This window comes from Talpa occidentalis, unplaced genomic scaffold (assembly GCF_014898055.3).
Source record: "Talpa occidentalis isolate TD23 unplaced genomic scaffold, MPIMG_talOcc4v2.1 talOcc4.14, whole genome shotgun sequence".
Lineage (NCBI taxonomy): Eukaryota > Metazoa > Chordata > Mammalia > Eulipotyphla > Talpidae > Talpa > Talpa occidentalis.
The window spans coordinates 75,815,937-75,836,872 of NW_023601433.1; the positions used below are offsets into that span (position 1 = coordinate 75,815,937).

Consider the following 20,936-nt stretch of genomic DNA (forward strand, 5'->3'; position numbering starts at 1 on the left):
GGAGCAGGGCTGAGGGCTGTCAGGGGTGGAGGCTGAGTTCTCTAGCCGCTGTGACTACACTGGGCCTGGCCACCAACACTCTCCTGCCCATGACTGGGGTTCCATCACTGGTGCTGCCAGTCTCCTCTGGGGTTGGGCACGCCTCCTAAGCATCCACACTTCTGGGAGGGGGAGCCTGTCAGGCAGATTCCACCTGAGCCTGAAGGTGCCTGAGATGAAGGCAACCCCCATATGAGTGTCACCTGAGGCTCCCAGAAGACACTGTGGAGAAGAGGAAGGGGTGCGGGGCGGGGAGCTCTGGGTCTAGGTCCCTCTCACTCAGTCCTGCCCCCAGCCGCAAGTCAGTTTCTGGGCAACATCCTGTCCCTGAGCATCCTTCACAACAGTCCCTATGTCCCTTCCATCGTTTCTCTTCAGCTCTGTCCTACTGCAGGTCCCCTCTGGCCTGGGTTGCCCCACTGGTGGTCCCACATTGTAAAGAGCTACCTACCGGGGTGCACATGGACCGACGCCTGGCACAGAGCAGGTTCTCACACAAGGGACTTGCAGGCATTCTCAGGCCAGGCTGGCGGGGACAAGGTCTGTGGACAGCCTGCCTGGGGGGCATGGGGAGGAGGGACACCCCCTTTCCCGACTCGCGCATACCTTTTCCTGCTCCCAGCTCCATTTTGGAGATGCAATGGTTGAAGGCAGGAGCATACAGGAGGTTTCCGGGCAGCCCCTGTTGGCCATGTCCACACTGTCCACCATTCTCTAGCCATGCCAGCCTGGCTGGACTGCCAGGGCACAGCAGGAATGTATTCAGACAGATGTCCTCGTGGCAATGAGGAGGGAGCTCCAGCTTGCTGCCTGCCACCTGTGCCCTGCCACCTGCATGCCCCTCTTCAACCCTGTCCTTTCCAGCTGCATGGTTTTCATTCCACGTGATTTTCGTTCCCCTATTGAAAGCTTGTGGCTTCAGCTGACTTGTGAGGTTCACAGGGACAAGGCTGCCAGGAGCCTGGGGGTACGTGGGAGTTTCGGGGGAGTGGGGCAGAGCTGGAGTGGGCCACAGCCTCTCTGTGTCTCAGTTTCCTTCTCTAAAAGAAGCACAGGCCTGAGTTGCTGCTGAGTCGGGTAGCAGTTGGGGGTAGGAGGCAGGCTTGTCATCTAGCCTCTGATTACATATGCCTTGACTTGCATTTGTTCTTAGCATCCTCCGTAGTCCCTCGGGGAAGTAGAACTATCACCCCTGTTTCCAAATAAGGAAAGTAAGGTTCACAAAAGGGAAGGCCCGCTGTCTATCACTGGATGCAAGTTAGAGCATCATTCTCTAAGCAAAACAGGGTTTTTAGCAGGGCACGAAACTTGAACAAGACTCAGACAGAAAACAGGCCCAACAGGGCAAGTGACACTGGGACCAGGGCCAAGCTGAGACGCAGCCGTTCTGGCTTCCTGCACCAGGAGGGATCTGGTGTCCCCCCAGATCTCTGGGAAGATTGCTGTCCCCTCAGATCTCTGGGAATATGGTGGAATTCTTTCCTGACCTGGTCTGCGCACCCCCATCTAGACATTGTGAACAGCCCCGTTGCTGTCTTCCACCATTCGGGTCAGCTGTCCAGCCAGGCATGAGCACCCCCAGAGCCCCTATGCCTGCCTTGGTCCCTGCCACCTGGAGTCCCTCAGGAAGAGGAAGGTGAGCTGGGTGGGGCTGCCCCTCCAGCAAGGTGGGCACCCACATGAGCTCCTCTTGCTATGAGTCGGAGGCAGAACCGGGTGTGCTCACCCAAGAGCCTGAATGTGGAACCCCTAGGTTTGCCCCCTCCCCACTTCTCTCCTGCCCTTTGCCTGCCTGGGCTGCCTGTCATGGGCCTGCAGGATTTTTCTCTGGGCATCCCTCACGCCAAGCTTGCATTAACCCCTTCCTGCTTTCCTGCTAGTCCGCAAGCCTCCACATCACCCCCAGTCTCCTTGGTGACTGCGTCCCTGGGGTCAGACATCTTGACTTCAGCAATTTTGGTTTGGTTTTTCCTTCCTATAGATGGGTCATATTGGCTGAGTGGAGAAAGTGGCCCAAGGGCAAGGGTTCCGGTTTCCCTTTGTCATCTACACCACCTCTGGGGGGAGCGGGAAGACAGGCAGGGTAAGGGGGCAGGGCCCAAGCCCTGGGCTCCGGGCAAACTGGCCCTACCTGTGCTTGCTTCCAACTCATGCCGTGTGACCTTGGGTAAGCCTGTCAGTGTCTCTGGGCCTTGTGCTGTTCTTGTCTGGTTTTCGTTCCAACCCAGGCTGGGGCGCTCCAGACCTGACCTATGCCAGCATCGTTTTACTGGATCTGAACTACATGTGGGATTTGCTGTGATTGGCAGTTCCCGTCAGCCTTTGCAGCTGAGTGTGGGCAAGTAGGTAACCAGCCCCAGCTGGGAACTTGAAATGGGCCCTGTGCACTACAGCCAGCCCTGCTGAGGCGGGAAGTACTCTCATCCTGCCTCTTTTCTGGACGGGGGCGGGGGGACAGTTCTGAGTGACTGTCAGTTTTGTCCTAATTCATATTAAACCACTTGATGGGTGGAGAAGCAGGTACAAAGAGATCAACCAGAAAGGCGGTGGCACGTGGGGGTGTGATGGGAAGTTGCTTTCTGAGAGGAGGCAGACCACATGTTGGGATTTCCCACCTTGAAGCTTCGTGGCCTTTGCCAGGAGTTGGGGCCCCTACAGTGGCCAGGTTCATGCAATACTCAGGATCACCACGAAGAGGCAGCACCTCCTAACAGGGTTGCTGAGAATAGTATCTTAGTGACCAGCCAGGGATCGCCAGGTCCCCGTGCTAAGCATTTCCTACCCTGTGGCTCATTCGCTCTTTACAACTCTGTTAGCTGAATTAGGAGTCAGGGGCTCCAAGCTCACAAAACCCTACCTCCCCCAATCTCTCTCCCCACCTCGCCCCCCATGCTTCCATGCCTTTCCACTGCCTCTTGGCCCATTCAGAGTCAGGGGCAGGCAGAGTTGACTCATTGTGTGACTTTGAGCAAATCACCCAACTTCCCTGAGCCTTGGTTTCCTCACTGTAAAATACTCTGCAATGATCTCCTGAAGCTACTGAGAGCTCCCAAAGCATCTGGCATCTGTGGGGCTCTCTCTGTAAGGCCCCACAAATATCAGCTATTATTGTGGGAAGAGACATTCACTTCAAGGGTATTGATTGAATCATTCCATTTGCTGCCTGACAGATATAAACTATGCCAATTATATGGTCCAACAATTCCAATCCTAAGAATGTATTCAAAGGAGATACTTGGATGATTAGCTGAAGACATGCCCCTCAAGGTGGTCACCACAGTCTTATTTGTACGTGTGGGAACTCTACATGCCCAACGCATAAGGAACTTCTGATCTGATCATGTTGGTGAATGGCTCTCCCAAGTCACTTCTGTTCTAGCACCTTCCAGGACTCCTAACCGTCCCCAGCCTCCAGTCTCAGCACCTCAGCTTGGTATTCAGGGTCTCGGGTCTTTGTTAGCCTTGCCTTTCACTGTGGCATCTCCCTGCACCTATGTCCTTGCCTCCCCTAACTCCTTGCTGTTCCCTAGATGTATCCGCACATCCAGCCTCTGAGCCTTGGCTCAGGCCCTGCCACCCTCCTGGAATGCCCTCCCCACCCACCGTTGCCCAAGGTTCTCAGTCCTCTAGGTCTAGTTCTAATGGTACCTGCTGCAGGGACCCGCCTTGCTCCCCTCCCCCCACACCCCCCCCCACAGTCATCTTGCACTGCAACGGCCTCTGCTGTGCCCTCTCCCTTCCTCGACAAGAGTTGTTAAATGACAGAGGACACAGATGGAGCGCTCCCGCTGTGCCAGGCACTGTGCTTTGCAGCCTCCCCAAGAACTTATGCACCAGACACCTCCACCTTCATCCTACAGATGAGAAGATGCACCCCACAGTGTGGAAGCCTTCCATCAGCACTCACTATCCTTACTTAGCCCCAAATGGGGGAGTAGAACTTTGGAGTCTTTTCTAAAATCAGGAGGCGCCTTAAGCAGATGTAGAGGGGTGTCCAGGTAGGGGAAGGTGGAATATGTGGCCCAGCTCAGTCATATCCTAGGCTCTCCTGCAGGTTACAGGTGAGGCTTGCTCTGCCCCCGGTCACCTCTGTCTGTTTAGGGAGGCTTGGGGAGAGGGGAGGCTTCTTTTCATTATGGCCTCTGCAATTTTCTCTGGCTTCTGTTCATGGCTGACCCTGGAAAACCACGTTCAGTGGGCATCGGGCTGGGACATGAAGCTCTACAGGGTCGAGCGCGTGGGCTCCTGGAGCCGGTATTTTAATAGGTCTCAGAGGATACACATCCTCGTTTTCAGACAGGATCCATGGACTTTAGGGGTGGCGGGGGGAGATTGAGAAGGGGGGCAGAGGGCAGAGGGCTCTTCCTTCTCCAGAATCGTGCTTGCCTGCACCATTGCTGTAATCATGTGCAGAGGTTTGTCCTGTACTAGCACATTGGTGGCCAAACTTTTTTTGTGTCTGCCCCGAACTTGCCTGGCTCTCAACCTGCCCACTTGGGCTGTGAGTAGAGGTGCAGGCTATTGAGTAGAGGCAGTGGCCTGAGACTCTTGTTACTTGTGGCTGCCTTTGCAACTTTGCCCTTTGCTCAGGCTAAACACACCTGTCCCCAAACTTTAGCAGTGGGACAGGCAGATGTGGCTCTTTAATGTAGCCTTAAGGATCAAGAAGGTCCTTTACTGTGAGCTTCCCACGGCTGCCAAGGAAACTTGTTCAGGTCAGTCTCTGAGCTGATGGCCCCTCTGATCCCCTTGGCTGACCCCCAGGTACCTCTCTATAGGCCCCTCATATGGCCTGCGGACCTGGCAGGATAGCAAGAGACTGCAGTTCAGCGTGGAGGTCTTCGTGCTCCATGCAATGTGGAGGAGGGGGTGAGGGTGAGCCCTGGCCCTGCTTGAGGTCTGGAGACTCTTCCTGTCGCTCTGCTTCCCCTCCCACGGCTATTTTGGGCAGAGTTGGGTCAGCGCAAAAAGGGATGCTGGATCACCTGATAAGGTTTCCAGATTTTGCTAATTAAAAAAGCACAGGATGTCCAATTAAGCTTGAATTTCAGATAAACAATGTCCTTTTTAGTATGAATATGTTTCCAAAATTGCATGAGACTTATATTACATTTAAAAATATTTAACTAGGTGACCTGTATTTTACCTAGCATCCTAACCCCTGAGAACGGTGGTGGGACATGGGGTCCAGAGTGGGGCTTGGACCCCACAGTCCTGTATTTGGCCTGAGCTCTGATCAAAAGGCTATGTTGTCAGATCCCTCTTTTCATGGGTGGGATCAGGCCTGAGGATCCACAGTGGGGTTAGAAAGGCCCACTCGGCCCAACAAGGTCTGGATAGATGGGATTATGGGTGGGGGAACCTGGGCACAGTGGCTTCTGTCCCTTTGGATGCCAAAGGCCTGGGGCTACTTGAAATCACCTTCCTTGACAGGAAGATCTTGTCATCCTGGGAAAAAAGATGTACAACAGACAACTAACATTGCTTGAAGATTGACCCAAGGTGGTGCTAGGATTTCCAAGGGGTGCATATCTCTTTATAAGCACTGTTCTCTACACTTGACTCACTGCTTTCTTTTCAGAACTTGATGTTTCTTGTTAATTCATATCTAAATGAAAATTCTGAAGCCCAGAAAATCACCAATACTTATGTAGAGGCTGAAGTCACAGTTTAGAAAATAGGAGTATAGGTACCTTTATTGAACTTGTTGCCCCCACCCCACATGATCAATTCCTACACCTAGGAGAATGTTCTATGAAAGTTAATGGCCACATAGAACCCCCCTCACTGTTTGGCCAAGTTGTGACTTAACTTACCACAGAGGTGACTTGAGGGTTCCAATTTGTTCTTGTTTTAAACAGGAACTGTGGGAAGGAAATGCTGGGTAGGCGAAATCAGAAGTTTCCTTTGCCTCTAGGGGGCTGTGGTGGGCTGGGGCGGTGGTGGTCTCAGGTTCACTTGGCTTCTTCCCAGAGGTTCCCCGCCAGGAAGAGAGAAATGAGGCCTAAGGTAGTTCTGCATGGTGGCTGTGTGGGGGTCCATGGGAGTCAAGAGTTGCCTGCTCATGTGGTGTCAGGGGCCCCAGTTTCTCCTTAGTCTTCCCTTCCAGGTATTATTTACTGGACGGGCGTCTGGAGTTGGATAAGAGCCTTCAAGCCCAGCCAGAAATCCTGTCTTTATTCCACCTCCAACAGGTGGGGGAAACTGGGCAAGCTGTGGGACACCAGGCCAACCCCTTCCCTTTTGGGCCTCAGGGCCCATTTCTGGAATAAAAGCATTGGCCCCCATGACGTGTGAGTATGCTGGCTGAGGCCCGGGTTCTGGAAGGCTGACACTGGGGAGTGACGAAGGCCTCAGTCAGCCCAAACCGGGTATCTCCCCAGCAGCATGGGAAAGCCTTGTCTTAGAAATGTAGCCTCTCCCCGACACAGACAGACGAGCAAACGGGAGCTCCAGAGTGGTCAGGTAGCTGCAAGCTGTCACACGGCTAATAGGGTCCTGCTGGGATTGGGATTCAGGCCAGGTCCTCTTCCCTGGGGCAGACTGCCATCCCCCTGGCCCCTGCAGGAAGCCTGGGCATGTCTGCTGTTCAGACTGGAGGCAGCTGGGACATGATAAGCTGGAAAGCTGGGTGTGTGGCTGCTGTGATGCTGGCTGTTCCCACCCAAAGAAGGGGTGACACCAAGGTAGGACCAAGTCAGGAAGGCCACTGGGGACCTTTGGCTTGTGTGGGTGGATGAACGTCACTGAAGCTGCCACGGGCACTAGCTCTGAGGGGGCGTGAACCGCAGGGTGCATTGCGTGACAGCGGCCATAAAGACGGTGGCTTGTGTCGGGTCAACTGTGACCTGGTTGGTGACCAGCAGCTGCCTCTTTTGTCCCATGGGTGCTTTGAGGAGGAGGTTCACAGGCTCGGTGCCAGGTCCAATGACGGGTATGCTAATAACTGCCCCTCTTTCCCAAACAAATATAATAAGCAAATATATAACCATTCTGGAAAATTCAGCTCTTCAACATGATATAAGCCTACAACTCAGATCATAGCTAACATCTTAGTGTAGCAATATCTAGGCAACTTTTGTTCTATATGCACATTAATACAATGATCCCATTTTTGTGATCTGTAATATGCTTCTATATTACTCTACAGACAACTCTGTGGGTTAGATACCTTGTTCACATTTGTGACTGTAAAATAATCCATGGAACGGAGGTACTAGAATTTAGCTAATACCTTGCGAATGGGTATTTGTGATCCACAGCTATTTTCTCTTTGACCCTGCTAGGTGTCCTCGCTGCTCCCGCCCCCACTCAGCAGATGGACACAGAGTGGTATAGGGGAATAAACTGGCTCTTGACCTCTGCCAGGCCCGGGGGGGAGGAAGATGAAGGTCTAACAGCTTCCACTCCACAGAGTTCCCAGGGGGCGGGGACACCCAGATGGCAGTGGCCAGGCCACTGAAGGTCAAGGAGCCACAGGTGTCATGGTTTAAAGGTAATGGACAGTTGTCATTGATCTGGTCCCCAGCCACACCCATCTCCCCCAAGCGCTTCTGGCTTTTCTTTGTCCCTTTTGGTGAATAACTGTGCTCACAGTCAGCTCGCGCTCTCTAGCACAGCCTGCCCTGCACCTCTGCGCCTCCATGAGTGCTCCCCAGCCCCGTCCACCCCAGCTTCCTTCAAGATGCTGGAGGACTTGCTGGTGGTGGGGCTGGCCTTGAGCTCGTCATTGCTGCTCGTCCTGTTTGTGCTGACGCTGAGGAAGGGCCTCAAGCAGCACCAGCTGGGCTGTTCCCTTGACTCCCTTGGGGGCCTACAGAGGGGGGCCCTGACCAGCTTGGACATCTAGGGGATGGGGCCAGGGGCCTGGGCATTAGAAAGACTCTTCTGAAGAGAAGGTTGATGGGGGTTTCAGTCTACCACTGAGGAGCGCTCAGAGGCAGCCGGACCTTCAAAAACACTAAATCACCCTATTTTGTGCGTACAATAGTTTCTGTTTCTTTAATGTTCTGGTGTTACTTTAACTCAGGCACCGGCATGTTGATACTATGTGTTGGGGACAAACCTGACCTCTAAACCTAACCTCTCAATGTATGATACTCAAGCCAGAAGGGAGGTGGCTAGGACAGTAGGTTTCTGGGGGAAGGAAGGGTCTGTGCCTAATCAGACCACATGGAGTTAGTGTGTTCTCTGCACAGGCCACTGGCAGGGTCTGCATAGTAAGGGACTTGCACTGTCTGGCTCAGCTGCTGAGTAGGATCCTTCCTGTGGGAAGTAGCCTGTGGCCACCACCTTTGCCTCCCAAAGGTAGCTGAGACCACCCCTCTCCTAGCAACTTAATTTCCTTTCACAGACTGTGGGAACCTACAGGCTGTGGTCTTCCTGCACCTACTCTGCCTGTTAACTGCTGCTAGTGGGGGTGCCCATTCATCCAGGATATAAATATGGGGTCTCTTTCCCACCCTCAAGCCTTCTCCTGGAAGTGGAGCTAAAAGCATCTAGCCCTGAGTGAGCCTGGAGGCCTAGAGACTGGGGTCTGGAGAGGACTGCCTTATACCCACTGTGGCTATGCAGTAGGGCCTGACTTGCCAGGGCTGGGGGTCAGTAGAGGCCAAGGGACACTGTTTGGTTCTTGGTTCCAGCCCTGGCCTGGGTCTCCTGTGCTGCTCCTGCCTCCTGGTAGCAGGTCCCCTCCCCTCAAAGTGTGGCCTGTGAGCTGCCGTAGAGGCACTGAGATATATGTGGGTATTCAAGAGCACCACTCACAACAGCCAGTCTACCCTCCCACCCCCCGCCCCCACCAATCCTCCGACCCTGCTGTAACAAGGGAACCTTTGCTTCAGAGGGTAAGAAGCACCACCCGCCCACTGAGCCATCCTCTCTAAGGACCCTGTGACATCCTAGGTCCAGACAGCAGGTGCTGACACCGCCTCCAAGAGAATGGACTTGCTCCCCTCTTCCCTTGCTCCCTCCCTTCTCTTCCTCACCCCTCATTTGCAGGGTGGCCAGAGAAAATGCAGAGGGCCCAGTTACATTTCTATTCCAGATAAGTGAATACATTTCAAGTATGTCGCAAATATTGCATTTTTCCCTTCTAAATTTCACAACCCTGTCTTCCGCCCTCCCACCCTCCGATCCTTCCCCAGCTCAGATAGTTGGCAGCCTGGTCGGGTATTTTTTTGGCAAGTTGCTATAGCAACATGTTTTTGTGGTGGGAGTGAGCAGGTGTGGGGGCAGGGAGCAGCATTAGCGCCGGTTCTATTTCTACTACCCATGGGCTGAAGGAAGCAAGGGCAGTGCCTTTTGGGAGTTCAGTCCCCATCTATAAAAAGGAGAGACAATGCTGCCTCCGTCAGTGTGGACAGAAAGTGTTCGCTGGCCTTTCTGACCTGGTTAGTCTCAGAGTCAGGCCTCGAACTCTGTCTGTGGGTGGACTCAGAGGGCAAGAAGGCACCCCTGCAGTTATGACCTTCAGCTCTTCCCAAGGAGCCTTTCATGGCACCAGCCAAGTTATTTGGTTCCCGCTACCCACACCCCCTGAGTGATTCAGCTGCTCCTGGTGAGAGCTGGGTCAGGACTCGGGGCTCAAGTCAGAGTCTGCATGTCCTTGGCTTGGAGCAGGATGTCAGGAAGCCCTGGTGTCTTCCCCAGCCAGGGAAGAGGAGGATCATGGTAGGCCCAGGGGCTCAAACTCCCCAGAAGCCACGTGAGCAGGGCGCTGGGTTTTGAAACACAATCTCTGTTCACTCCGCTGTGCGTTTCCTTTGGACAAACATAATTGAGTGTCATGGTCTCATTGCTCCAGCTCCCCACAAAAAATCTGGGGCTTGCATCAGCCGCTTAGGAACTGCATGAAGTTGAACAAGTGACTCCACCTCTCTGAGCCTGGTTCCTTATCCATCAGGTGGCTGTGACAAACAGCCTTGGGGGAGTTGGGAGAGTGAAATGAGCTGCCCTCAGACAGCACTTGGCAGCATGCATGGTACAGAGAGAGCACTCGCTGAGAGATAGCTGGGATTTTTATTATTGTTGTTGTTATTATTGCCAGACAGCAGCTAGAGCCAGATCTGACCACCTTCGCTTCCAGGAATGTACCTTCAATTGCTTAAAACATACAAATTATAGGGGAAGTGTAAAGGGTGAGAGTGATGTTTCGGGGAAGCTGTGGGCCCCAAGTCAGACAGAGACTGATGTAAGCATCTCCAAGGGGGCAGCCACTGTCAGAAATCTGAGAGCCCGTTCCCTTCGCGGGCCTGTTCCTGTCCGCGGTGCTGAAATCTGCTCCCATTGATCTCTTTTTAGTCATGCACACCTATGAATCACCCGCTCCTTACCTCCATTCAACTCCACAAGTATACACAGAGCATCTACTCTAAAAGGAAGTATATAGAAGTACAACAAATTTAGATAAATCTCCAACCCAAGTTGCTCATAGCTCATGGAGAAGAAATCCAAGCACACACCAATGCCTTAGAAGTGAGGACAAAGATTAGAGGATTCGTTTTCCTAGTTCTTGGGTTTTAGTGACACACACCTCTTGCTGATTCCTCTTCAGCAACCTTAGCATCCTTTGAGACTGTGCCTCTCATACCTTTCCTGATCTCACCACAGCATATGAGTCTTCCTCAAGGCAGCTCATTTTCTACTCAATAATGTCAGAGTCAAGAAGACTAATGATCAATTTCTGGGACAAAGCATAGGATAGCATAGAGAGAGAGAGAGAGAGAGAGAGAGAGAGAGAGAGAGAGAGAGAGAGAGCGCAAGCGCAAGCAGAGGGTTAGGGGTCTCTGAGAAGTGAGGGTCCCGCCTAGATAGGGGTGTACTCCTTGTCGTATTTCTGCATGCCCTCGTCCGGGAGCAGCACCTCCACTGTGAAGCTGACCTTCTTGGCGTGGACAAAGCTATATGTGTTGTCAAAGCGCAGGACATCTGGGGGACAGATGGACAGATGGGGAGTTGGGCTTGGCTTCATATTCTCTGAATCCCTGCCCAGCCGTGTGGGAGGACAGGTTGTATTCCCACTGGCTTTGTGTGCCAAGCCAGACCATGTTCCCACCACTCTTGTTCCCTTCCCCCATGGGAACTGCCACCCCTGAGCAGAGCCTGTAAACAGACACCAACCTCTTGGCAGGTGCCCAGGCCCTGGCATTAGTTGCACCAATTGGCAATAAGAACAATAGCTACTGCATCCCATTGTCTCCACACCTGACACTTGTCCTTAGATGAAGTGAGTGCTGGGCCAGGCCCGTGCATATCCTCTGTCCCTTCACAACCACTTGAGTCACATGTGGGCAAGCCAAGAGGCCAGGTCAGGAAGACTTTTCTCCAGTGTTATACCGCTACCCTGAGGCCGAGGCAGCCACTAGTACCTGTGAGACTCAGGACAAGTTGATCTATTTCTCAGAATCCCAGTTTATTCCTGGGGAATGTTGCACAACCCTAATGGCCCTTGCTTGCATTCTGTGGCCTGAGAACTTTCAACTCTTTCAGGGCCTGTGTGTTTTTTGCCTCTTGATGCACAGTAGGTGCTTGCAAGTGTGGACTGAATGAGTGCATAAATGAATGACACTAACCTAGGCTGCATGCCTTTGGTGGGGGGTGGGCAAAGTTCATTGCTTCTCTGTTTCCTCCTCTAAACTGTGGAACGTGTTACTCCAGCCTCCTGGAGTTGGGACCCAGCAGGGCAGACTTACAGACACCAGCTTCTGTGCAGGTGAGACTTCCGTCCTCTGGCACCATGTGGGCGTTGTAGCGCTGGCTGGTCAGCACCTCTGTCATCTCCCCTGCCCGCTGCCGCTCCCCCATCTTAGTCTTCAGGAAAACCCCAAAGCCGATGTCTGCACCGTCAGATGAGAACTGCCACCTGTGGGGGGTGGGAGAAGAAGGTAGGGGAGGGAGACAGTTTGCTCTTCAGCCTGATGGTCTCCAAAGGGCTAAGGCCCAGTCATAAGGTGGTTGGTGGCCTCTCCCTACCTGAGGACACAGCCTGGGAATAGGATCTCGTACTCCACCTGGTGTGAGGAGCCACGGTTGATCTGCACTGAGTGCTCATACTGAGTCTTCACCTGGTCCCGCACGTACATGGACTTGGGGATCTCCCCACCATAGTTGATCTGTGTACATAGGACACAATGGGCTCGCTCCCCTCTTCAGCCACTGCTTTTGCCATGTTCTTCCATCTGCCTGAGACACTTGCACCATCTCCTGGTTGTGTCCTGCTCATCCTGTTCTCCTCCCAGGAAGCTTTCTCCGACCCTTCGACCTAGGCCAGATCCTCCTCTTGGAACTCCCCCTTCCAACTCATCCCTCAAGTCAGTTTCCTCTTTTCTCGTTCGCCTGCATAGCTGCTGAGAACCCTGGCAGAGCAGGGCTGGGACTGTCTAGATATCTCCATAGATATTTGTGCAATGAATGAGTGGGTGAGAAAGGATCCTAGCTTTGCTCACCTTCCCTCCCCTGTCCTGGGATTCTTCATACCTTAGTCAAACATTTGGGGTTCCCGTCTGGATCAGTCATGGTCCCCCCAAACTGAGCTGGCAGTTCCTCAGGACTGATGAGTTTCAGCAAACCTTCCTTCCAGTTAGCTGGGGACAGAGGGGTTTAAAGGTAGTTATCAGGTATTCAGGGGACTTGTCAGCACCTCATTCCCACCTGGAGGACCTGAGCTCAGGGAGAAACCCTAAGGAGACAAGCCAGAGCCACTTCTCCAGACTCCGAAGCCTCAGGCTGAGTCATGTATGGAAATGTGCTGCCCCCTGGCTGATGGGTTTGCACATTTTTAAGGGTCTCCCAGGCATGAGCAGTGAAAATAAGAGTTGTCTACTTGTCTCGAGGAGACTTTGAAGCCCAATGATGTGAAGCACCTTGTTGGGGTCACACAGTTAGTAAGTGGCATACTCAAGTCAGACCTATCGGTAGGGTATGGACAGCTCTGGGCTTTTGGGAAGGACTTTCCCCTGCTTTCCCTATAACCACGATGCCCATTACTATTCTTCATGCCCTATGCAAAACTCTAAGAATTCTGGATCTTGGAGTGTCAATATGACCTCAGCCCTGTGGCCAATCCAGGCTATCCTACCCCTTCCTTTCCACCAGTGTGATGAGCACAAAGACCATAATGTCTAGCACACCAGGGCTAAATGCACAGAACCCCAGGTCCCACCAAGTGGGACAGAGGTCTGGACTTGGACTTGGGGTATGGCAGTTGCTCCAGGTTTGGGGGGTTATCTTGTGACACACCCAAGAGGAATTGAGCAGAGGCAGAGACTCAGGTAAAAGGGAGAGAAAGCAGGGATTTGCAAGACAGTCCATCCCCAGATCCTCAGATCTCCTGATTTGATGATCTGTCCATCAAATCTTGTGAAAAGTATCCTTCAAGCTCAGAGTCACTGGTTTGAGTTTAACAACAATTTCTCTGGTTCCTTCCTTCCTTCTTGTCGAGCCTCCATCTCTGGATCATATCTCTTCTTCATCATCCTCGGCCCAGGTTGCTTTTAGCAGCACTGATAAAAGTGTTGAAAGGAAACTGAAGCCTATAACCCAGAGGTTGACTAGCAACCAAACTGAAATTTATAAGCAGGAAGGAGTGGAGGTCTTAGTCACCAAGGGCAAGGAATAAGATCAAGATAACTGGATAGCCTCTGGAGTGTGAGGCCCATACCACTTTTGGGAAGGAGGAGCCTCATACTCTGGGTAATGTATATATCTTTGGATGGGGTAATGGACCAACCACAGTCCAAAACCTGTGCACATATTCAGGGCATGGAACTTGAACTACTTACTTCCCAACACTACAATTTTTCTACGAGTGTCCTCACTCAGGAAAGGCTTCATAAGGTTGTAGCCCACAGGGAACAATTTGGTGGCTGGAGAGATACAAGAAGGAAAATGGAGAGAAAATAATTCCATTGGGTCAATTTTTCAATAACAGTTATGTCAATACTACAAAGGAGTCATGAATAATCTTGGAAAGTTCCAATGCTTTGCACCTGACAAAACATCCAACCAACTGGTCAACCAGTCAACAAGCAGTCAATTGACCAACCATCCAATCATTATCCAATCTCTTAACCAACCAACAAAACAGTCAACCAATTCATCTTCTAACCAATCTATCAGTTAGTCTACCAACCAATCAGCCAACCTACCATATAGTCAAACAACCAATCAACACATTAGACAATCAGCAAACCAGACATTTAAGCAACCTGCTAACTGCCCAAACAACTGCACAATCTAGTCAGTTATCTATTCAAAAAACCAGCAGGCAATCATCCAAGATCCAACCACACATCCAACTACTTAATCTGCCAACCAACTACTCACCCACCCAATCAACCAAAATGTCAGCTAATCACTCAGTCAACCAAGTTAACATGTATTCAACTAATTATCAGTCAGTCAACTAACCAGCTAACCAGCAGACAGTGAACTAGGCAATTCACTAAGCAACTAATCAACCAACCAATCAACCAGCCAACCATCAAACATCCATCAATCCCTCCATACAGACAACCACCCAAACAACAAATACCCACTGAGCATCCACAAGGCCCCAAGTCTGTGAAAGATATAACAGAAGTAGAGAATCAGAGGCTTTGACTTCAAGGAGCAGATAGTCCATCAAGGAAAACAGGAGGAACACACACAAGACAATTGGAAGTCCCCACCAGACAGCTGATGAGAAAGGCCAGATTGCATTGCACCAGATGCCAGGACCAGAGGCACTTTGGGGAGAGATCAGTGTTGCAGGAGGAACGAATGGGGATTCTTGGAAAGCTGCCTCTTATAATAGCAAGGTCAACCATAGAGGTTACCATTAATTGAACACTTACTCCATCCCAGGCACCCCAAACAGTTTGCATGCAGGCAAGCAAACAACCTGCCTCACTACAACCCTGGGAATAAGGCACGCATCCCCATGGTGCAGATGAAGAAATGGAGGCTCAGGGAAATGAAGTCACTTGCCACACACCTTTCACAATCAGCATGAACTTCAGGGTCTCTGGGTAATTCTCTTCAAGGAGGCCAAAGAACTGTGGAACCAAGAAAGACCCTGTCAGAGACCATACCACATCTTCGCTTACCTCCATGACTGCACTCTCCCTTCTGGAGGGCTCAGAGGACTGCGGTGGGTTCCCATCACCTCCACTGGCCCCTCAAGGGGACCTTCTCATTTAAGATTATTACAACCATATCCTAGTAATCATTACATAATAATAATTTTTAGAGTAAATATTAGAGTAATAATAGTAGAGTAATAGTAATGACTAGTGTTTATTAATTGTTCATCAAGCAGTGAGCAAACATTTCATATATCAACTCACTGGAGCCTCCCTATGTCCCCTGAGACGCAGTGTTTCAGTATCAACATATTGTAGGTGAGGAAACCAAAGCACAGAGGGTGGCCGACTTGCCTGCAATAGAGCACTAGGGATGACAGTGCAGGGAGGGGTTTGGAGGAATCTGCCCCTATGATCTCAGTGTAGTGCTGTCCCTGAGGCCTGTTCTGTGGGTTCTGTCAGGAAACACATTAAAAATCCTTTGGACCCTGAAGCGCAGTGATGGGTCCCAGGATGGCCACCTCCTTTTATCAGATCTTGGGTCTGAGTGAGCAACAAGGCCTACACTGATCATGAAGCAAGCAGGGGTCTCCCCGGAACCTTCTCCTCACCTCCTGGTACACTTCCACCAGAGGTTTCCAGAAGTGCTTTAGTCCCAGGCCCTCACAGTCAAATATCATCACAATGGTCTCAATCTTCCTCCCAAGCTGTAAGGATGAGAGTGGGGATCAGTTCCAAGGTTCAGAGTGCAGGCTCAGAAGTTGGGGGATGGTGATCCTAAAACATAGGACCCCTCAGGGATTTTCTTGGAGGAACAAGTGAACAATAGTGAATGTATATACATACTCATCCATCATCTACCCATCAACCATTCATTATCCATCCATCCATCCATCTGTCCGTCTGTCTGTCCGTCTATTCATCCATCCTTTGTCCCACCCATATTTCAATTCACTCATCTAGTCATTCATCCATTTATCCATTTGTCCAAATGATATTTATTAAGAACTTATTTCATGCCAGGCACAGAGAGTATATTTGAGGCTCAATAATTTATACTTCTTGTCTACAAAGAGTTCACAGCCCAGCTGGTAAGACCGACAGGCACCAGGTCACTACAGTACTGAGACGACAGCTATGACAGTAGCAGTACAGAACATTCTGGAGCACAGACGAGGGGTGCTTCTTCCAGGTGTGGGCCTCAGAGAAGGTGACATGTAAGTTTGAGGCCTGAAGGATAGATAGGAAAGTACTGAGGAGATAGGTGCATGTGTCCTGGAGGTCGGGTTAGCCAAACAGAAGGAACAGCAAAGGCAAAAAATCAGAGGGAATAACAAAACGAGCATCGTCGACACACATGCATTAGATCCTGTGGGCCGGGTCATATGCTTGCATTATCTCATTTCATATTTGCTACCATTATTTAATGTCCCTGTTTTGTACTTAAGGCTTAGAGAGATGAGGTGATTTTCCAAGGCTGCACAGCAGGTAAGCAGCAGAGCTGGTGTGTGGGTTTCTAGAACCCTGAGACTGTGATAGTGGAAGATCCATCGTGGCCCTGGGACCAAAAGCCCTGGCAGCTTCCCCTGCCCCTTGGCCGCCCACCCACTTGGCCTGGGCCTTACCCGCTCGGTCTGCAGGTCACACTCATGAAGGATGCGCTCGCAGTCCCTCATCTTGGTCTTGAGCAGGTCCTGCTTGGTGACTGAGAAGAGTAGCCCCTTGGGGTCAAGCGGCCCGATGATGTCGTACCACACAGGGCAGCCATCACGATCATAACCACACAGTCCCCCCGGCATGTACTTCTGGATCACCTGTGAGTGGAAAGTTACATGGAACCTGGCTTATGCACTGCCCCAGAGACCCCCAGACCGGGAGGATGTGCATAGTGGTACAAGCGCTGTCCCACCTGAAGGCTGCATGGCTGTCCTGGTGCAAACAATGAGAGGCCTGCAGGGGAGAGGCGTGCTTGAGGCATGCACATGACAAACCAGGCCTCAGCTGGGCCTGCCTCGAGGCCTCTGGGCTCTTCAGTTCTGCCCCCAATGTTTCCCACGTCCCTTTCCCTGTGGGGGAGGTGGGCCGGCGATGGGGAACTTGATTCTGAACTATGCTCAGACACAGCCACTGCTGCTTCCCTGCTGAACGTCCTATAGTAAGTGACACCACCTCCTTGAGCCCCATCCCACCTGCTCTTCAGGAAAATTGTTCAGATCCTCTCTCCCTCACCTGACTGTTAGGGAAGGTCTTCAGATCATGCTGGCAATGCACAAAGTCTGGCTCTGTGAAATATAGGCTCCCCAAATAAAATTCTGATCGGCTAATACTTTCCTAAGATGCCAATGTGGGGGCCGGTCCTCCCCTGCACGCTGGTGGGCTAAGTTTCTTTCCTACCCAGACAGGATACTTTAAGCAAGGCCCTAGGGACAGGGGTGCAGAAACACAGGCTAACTGTGGTGGGACAGGGTTTGGGGGACAGAGAGAGCTAAGCTCAAATCCTAGCCCCACCTTGGGTCTGGGGGACATTGTGTAAGCCGCTTAACATTTCCTGGATCTCAGCATCCTCATCTGTGAAATGAGGACAATAGTACTCACCTCATAGGATTCTGATGATTAAGTGCACTCATGCCAATGAAGTCTCAACCTAGGTCTTGACCTCATAAGCCCCCAGAAAACAGTCATAAGTATTATAGGAGAGGTGGAGGCCCGGGGGTTTCCACAGACCTCTCACTGCCCTTTAATTGTGGTGCCCCATGGCCCACAGGCTGCTCGGGTAGACATGCTGGCTTAGGGGATTGTTGGCTCACCTCTGGGGGCTGCCAGTCACGGATGTGGTCAATGTCCATGGTCTTCCGGAACTCCATGTACTGAAAGGGAGATGGTGAATGGTTAAGACCCTATTGCACTGCCAGCCCCCATGAGAAAGGGTTGGCAGTAGGAGGTTGAGGCCTGGATTGCCCCTACAAATCCTTGCCATATTTCCAGGGGATCGGGTCTCACCTTGCGAAGCATGGCCTCTGATTTTTGCAGATCAAAACTCCGAGCTGTGGGAAGATGGGAGGAAGACGTTAGGTGGGGAAGAGGCTGCCTTGAGGCACCTCTTCCCAATCCTGGGCAGTGGGAGCTACGATGGGTATTGGGCACCTGGGTGGGACCTTCCTTTCCTGCCCCTCCTGTCTCCTAGACCTGAACATGTGAAGCGGATGGTGTGGCCAGATGCTGAGAGCTATTGTTATGCTGGAGCAGTCAGGACCAGGCCCCTCTTGCTGCCCCCATCCCTTGATCTCCCCCCACCTCTGCCCTCACCTCGGAGCCAGCGCAGAAGGAAATAGTCATCAGGGTTCGGCAGAGCAGGCAACACATCCTGGACATTTTCTCGAAACTGGGAAAAGAGAAGCTGGTTAAAGTGACCTTCACACTGAACCTTGGTTGTCAGAATCTGACGACTCTCATCATCCTGTCTTCTCTCCTAGTCTTGCCCACCATGATGGAAGGATGGGTGGACAGGTGGTAGGAGAGATGATTACATTGGATGGATGGGTGAAGAGATACGTAAGTGAATGGGAAAAGGATAGATACGACCAGAGAGAGGAATGGGTGTATGTGTGGTTGGATGGATGAAAAAAGAGAAAGAACTCCATGAGTGGATGGGTAGATGGGAGAAGACGTGGGTAGGTGAGTAGAAGAAGGAGTGATTGGTGGGTGAACAAGCAGATGGAGTTGTGGAGAGTTAGGTGGGGGGGTAAGAGGGCTGGAGTGTGGATGTATGCTTAGCTCTTCCCATGTGCTAGCCCACCAAGGCTTCTCAAAAGCATGGTTGTGATTATGTGTCCTCTTCCCCATTGACCCGGACAATGACAACACAACCTGCCCTGCTCCATGGCTCTTCCAGATCAGCCATCTTTCAGGTCCCCGGAGGGGAGAGGGAACAGAATCAGAGGGCAGGCCATCGGCATCCTTTGCTCCCACCTAAAGTGACTAGGAGGGAGGTGTGAGGGCGCAGTTGCCAGGTAAAACTCCCTGGGTCTGGCTCCTGGATGAGAAGTCTGGGACCCACAGAATTGCCTGGAATACCACTGCTCAAGCCCTGCCCTGATGCAGCTGATGTCACTGGGGAGATGACTCAGGGAGAGGTGATAGCAAAGAAACGTCAAAGACATACTGAGTCAACACGGCCCCCCTTCTGTCCCTCAGCTTTTTTCCCAATGGGGCTGGCAGGGGAAGGGCTCTCACCTTGGCTAGGGTCTCTGCCTGCTTGGGACTCAGGTCTCCGACTCGGCCACTCATGATGCTGGGTGAGGCTGGAGGAGTGGGGGCCGCTGCAGGCAGAGGCTAAACCTGGTCTGTGGCCCTGACCCAGCCGGGGCCTTTTGCCCCCGCTCCTGGGCGTGGCTCCAGGCACCGCCTCCCTGGCCAACTGTTGGATTGCACATTACATAATTGGGATTAAGTGAAGTCCCGTGTTTGGCTCTGGGACAGGTCCGAGGAGCAGGCGGACCTGGAGAGTGTGCCAGATCTCCCCTGCCAGGCAGAGGAGGCTGGGAGGGTGAGGCTTGTCTCCCAAGGCGTGGGCGGCCAGGCTGAGGCCCTGGAAAACCTGTATCAGTGCTCCCTCGCCTCCAGGCCCTGGAAGTAGGGGGACTTCAGGGGAAGTGAAGAACACTCTCTGCTGGCACCCTTCTCTCCACCCTCTGTCTCTCCAGATCGCTAATGAAGGGACCCCACATGAGGGGTCTCCAAAGGTCACCCCCTCCCCAGCTCTGACAGGGTAGGGCGTGAGACTTGGTCAATGTAGTAAACAGTTCGTTCACTTTTGGGGTGAGGGGCTTATGTCCTTCATTTGCAACAAGAAGTCATGTTCAAGAAGAGACAGGCTGGAGCTGAAAAATGAAGCTCCCAGGGGTCCTTGCGGCCAAGGTTGACTTTTCTGCAGGCCTCACACTTTCCCTGCCTTTCAGACCCTGCCGCGTGCTGGCCTGCAGCCTGCAATCTGGGGAAGGGCTGAGCTATAGCTCCTGGGGTCCTCCTTCCTGTCACCGAGGTCATGAGGACACAGGGTCTTGTCTGGGGTCCTGCCTGCTCTGGACCCTAAGGGAGAAGTGGGTACATGGATAGACTTTGGGGCCACGGGGGTGTTTCTTGGGATTGTAAACACCTGCTGAGTGAGGCACATCCACCATCCACATGAGGTGATGAGGCCCAGAAGTTTCTCCTGTCCTTCGATTTCTGTCATGCTGCTGGGCACTCCAAGCCCAGCCTTGTCCCACACCCCTCCGATCTCCCCTGCAAGACGGCATCGTTTACAAAATGGAGTTAGCAGTGCTCGCCCTGTTCTCCTCACATGGCTGCAGGGAAGACCTGAGACACAGAGGCTGTCGAGGCATGTACGCCGCGAGGGCGGAGGCCACACTGTCAGTGTCCGCAAAGAAGCCAGCAGCATATCTGACGCCGCTGTGTGACATGACCACATCTTCCGGGGCTGGAGGGGTTCGCATGGACTGAATCGCCACTGGGCCCCAACAGCTCAACTAGCCCAAGCCACTCCGCTCGGGGCTCTCGCTACCCCTAGGCCCCTACCCCTGGGCCATCTCAGGATCTCGTGGTGTGGGTGAGTGCTGTGGCCGTGTTCCATGCCCTGATAGGTCTGGATTCAGAAAGAGAAGAAAGCGCCATCTTGGCCATCTCCCTCCATCGGGGCGCCTGTCTGTATACTCAGGAACAGTTAGGTAACTCTCCACACCCCAGTCCCGCCCAGTTTCACATTCCAAGCTCTTTCTGCAAAGCCCAGGGCTGCTGTCTACACCCACTTCCCGCCAGGCGGAGATTGGGTTCCTG

General features: G+C 52.3%; 1 protein-coding gene across 1 annotated transcript; it reads right to left on the bottom strand.

The window, feature by feature from the left end:
- Nucleotides 1-10,806: 10,806 nt before the first annotated feature.
- Nucleotides 10,807-19,408, bottom strand: LOC119245296 (SEC14-like protein 3). The gene is made up of 12 exons (XM_037511516.1): nucleotides 19,335-19,408; nucleotides 18,408-18,483; nucleotides 18,102-18,145; nucleotides 17,909-17,968; nucleotides 16,727-16,915; nucleotides 15,713-15,808; nucleotides 15,014-15,074; nucleotides 13,821-13,904; nucleotides 12,517-12,623; nucleotides 12,013-12,152; nucleotides 11,733-11,902; nucleotides 10,807-10,968 (listed from the first exon to the last, which is right to left on the bottom strand). Exons 1-12 carry the CDS (start codon nucleotides 19,386-19,388, stop codon nucleotides 10,847-10,849), a joined length of 1,203 nt encoding a protein of 400 aa, XP_037367413.1. The 5' UTR covers nucleotides 19,389-19,408; the 3' UTR covers nucleotides 10,807-10,846.
- Nucleotides 19,409-20,936: the final 1,528 nt, after the last annotated feature.

What these genes read in the sequence shown, in the direction of transcription:
- LOC119245296 (XM_037511516.1), bottom strand. Translation starts at nt 19,388, where the DNA reads ATGAGTGGCCGAGTCGGAGACCTGAGTCCCAAGCAGGCAGAGACCCTA. An exon ending in GTTCATGCTGATTGTGAAAG is followed by an intron (nt 13,905 to 15,013) that starts GTGTGTGGCAAG and finishes GTATCTCTCCAG; the next exon opens with CCACCAAATTGTTCCCTGTG. An exon ending in CTGCACAGAAGCTGGTGTCT is followed by an intron (nt 10,969 to 11,732) that starts GTAAGTCTGCCC and finishes TCTGTCCCCCAG; the next exon opens with ATGTCCTGCGCTTTGACAAC.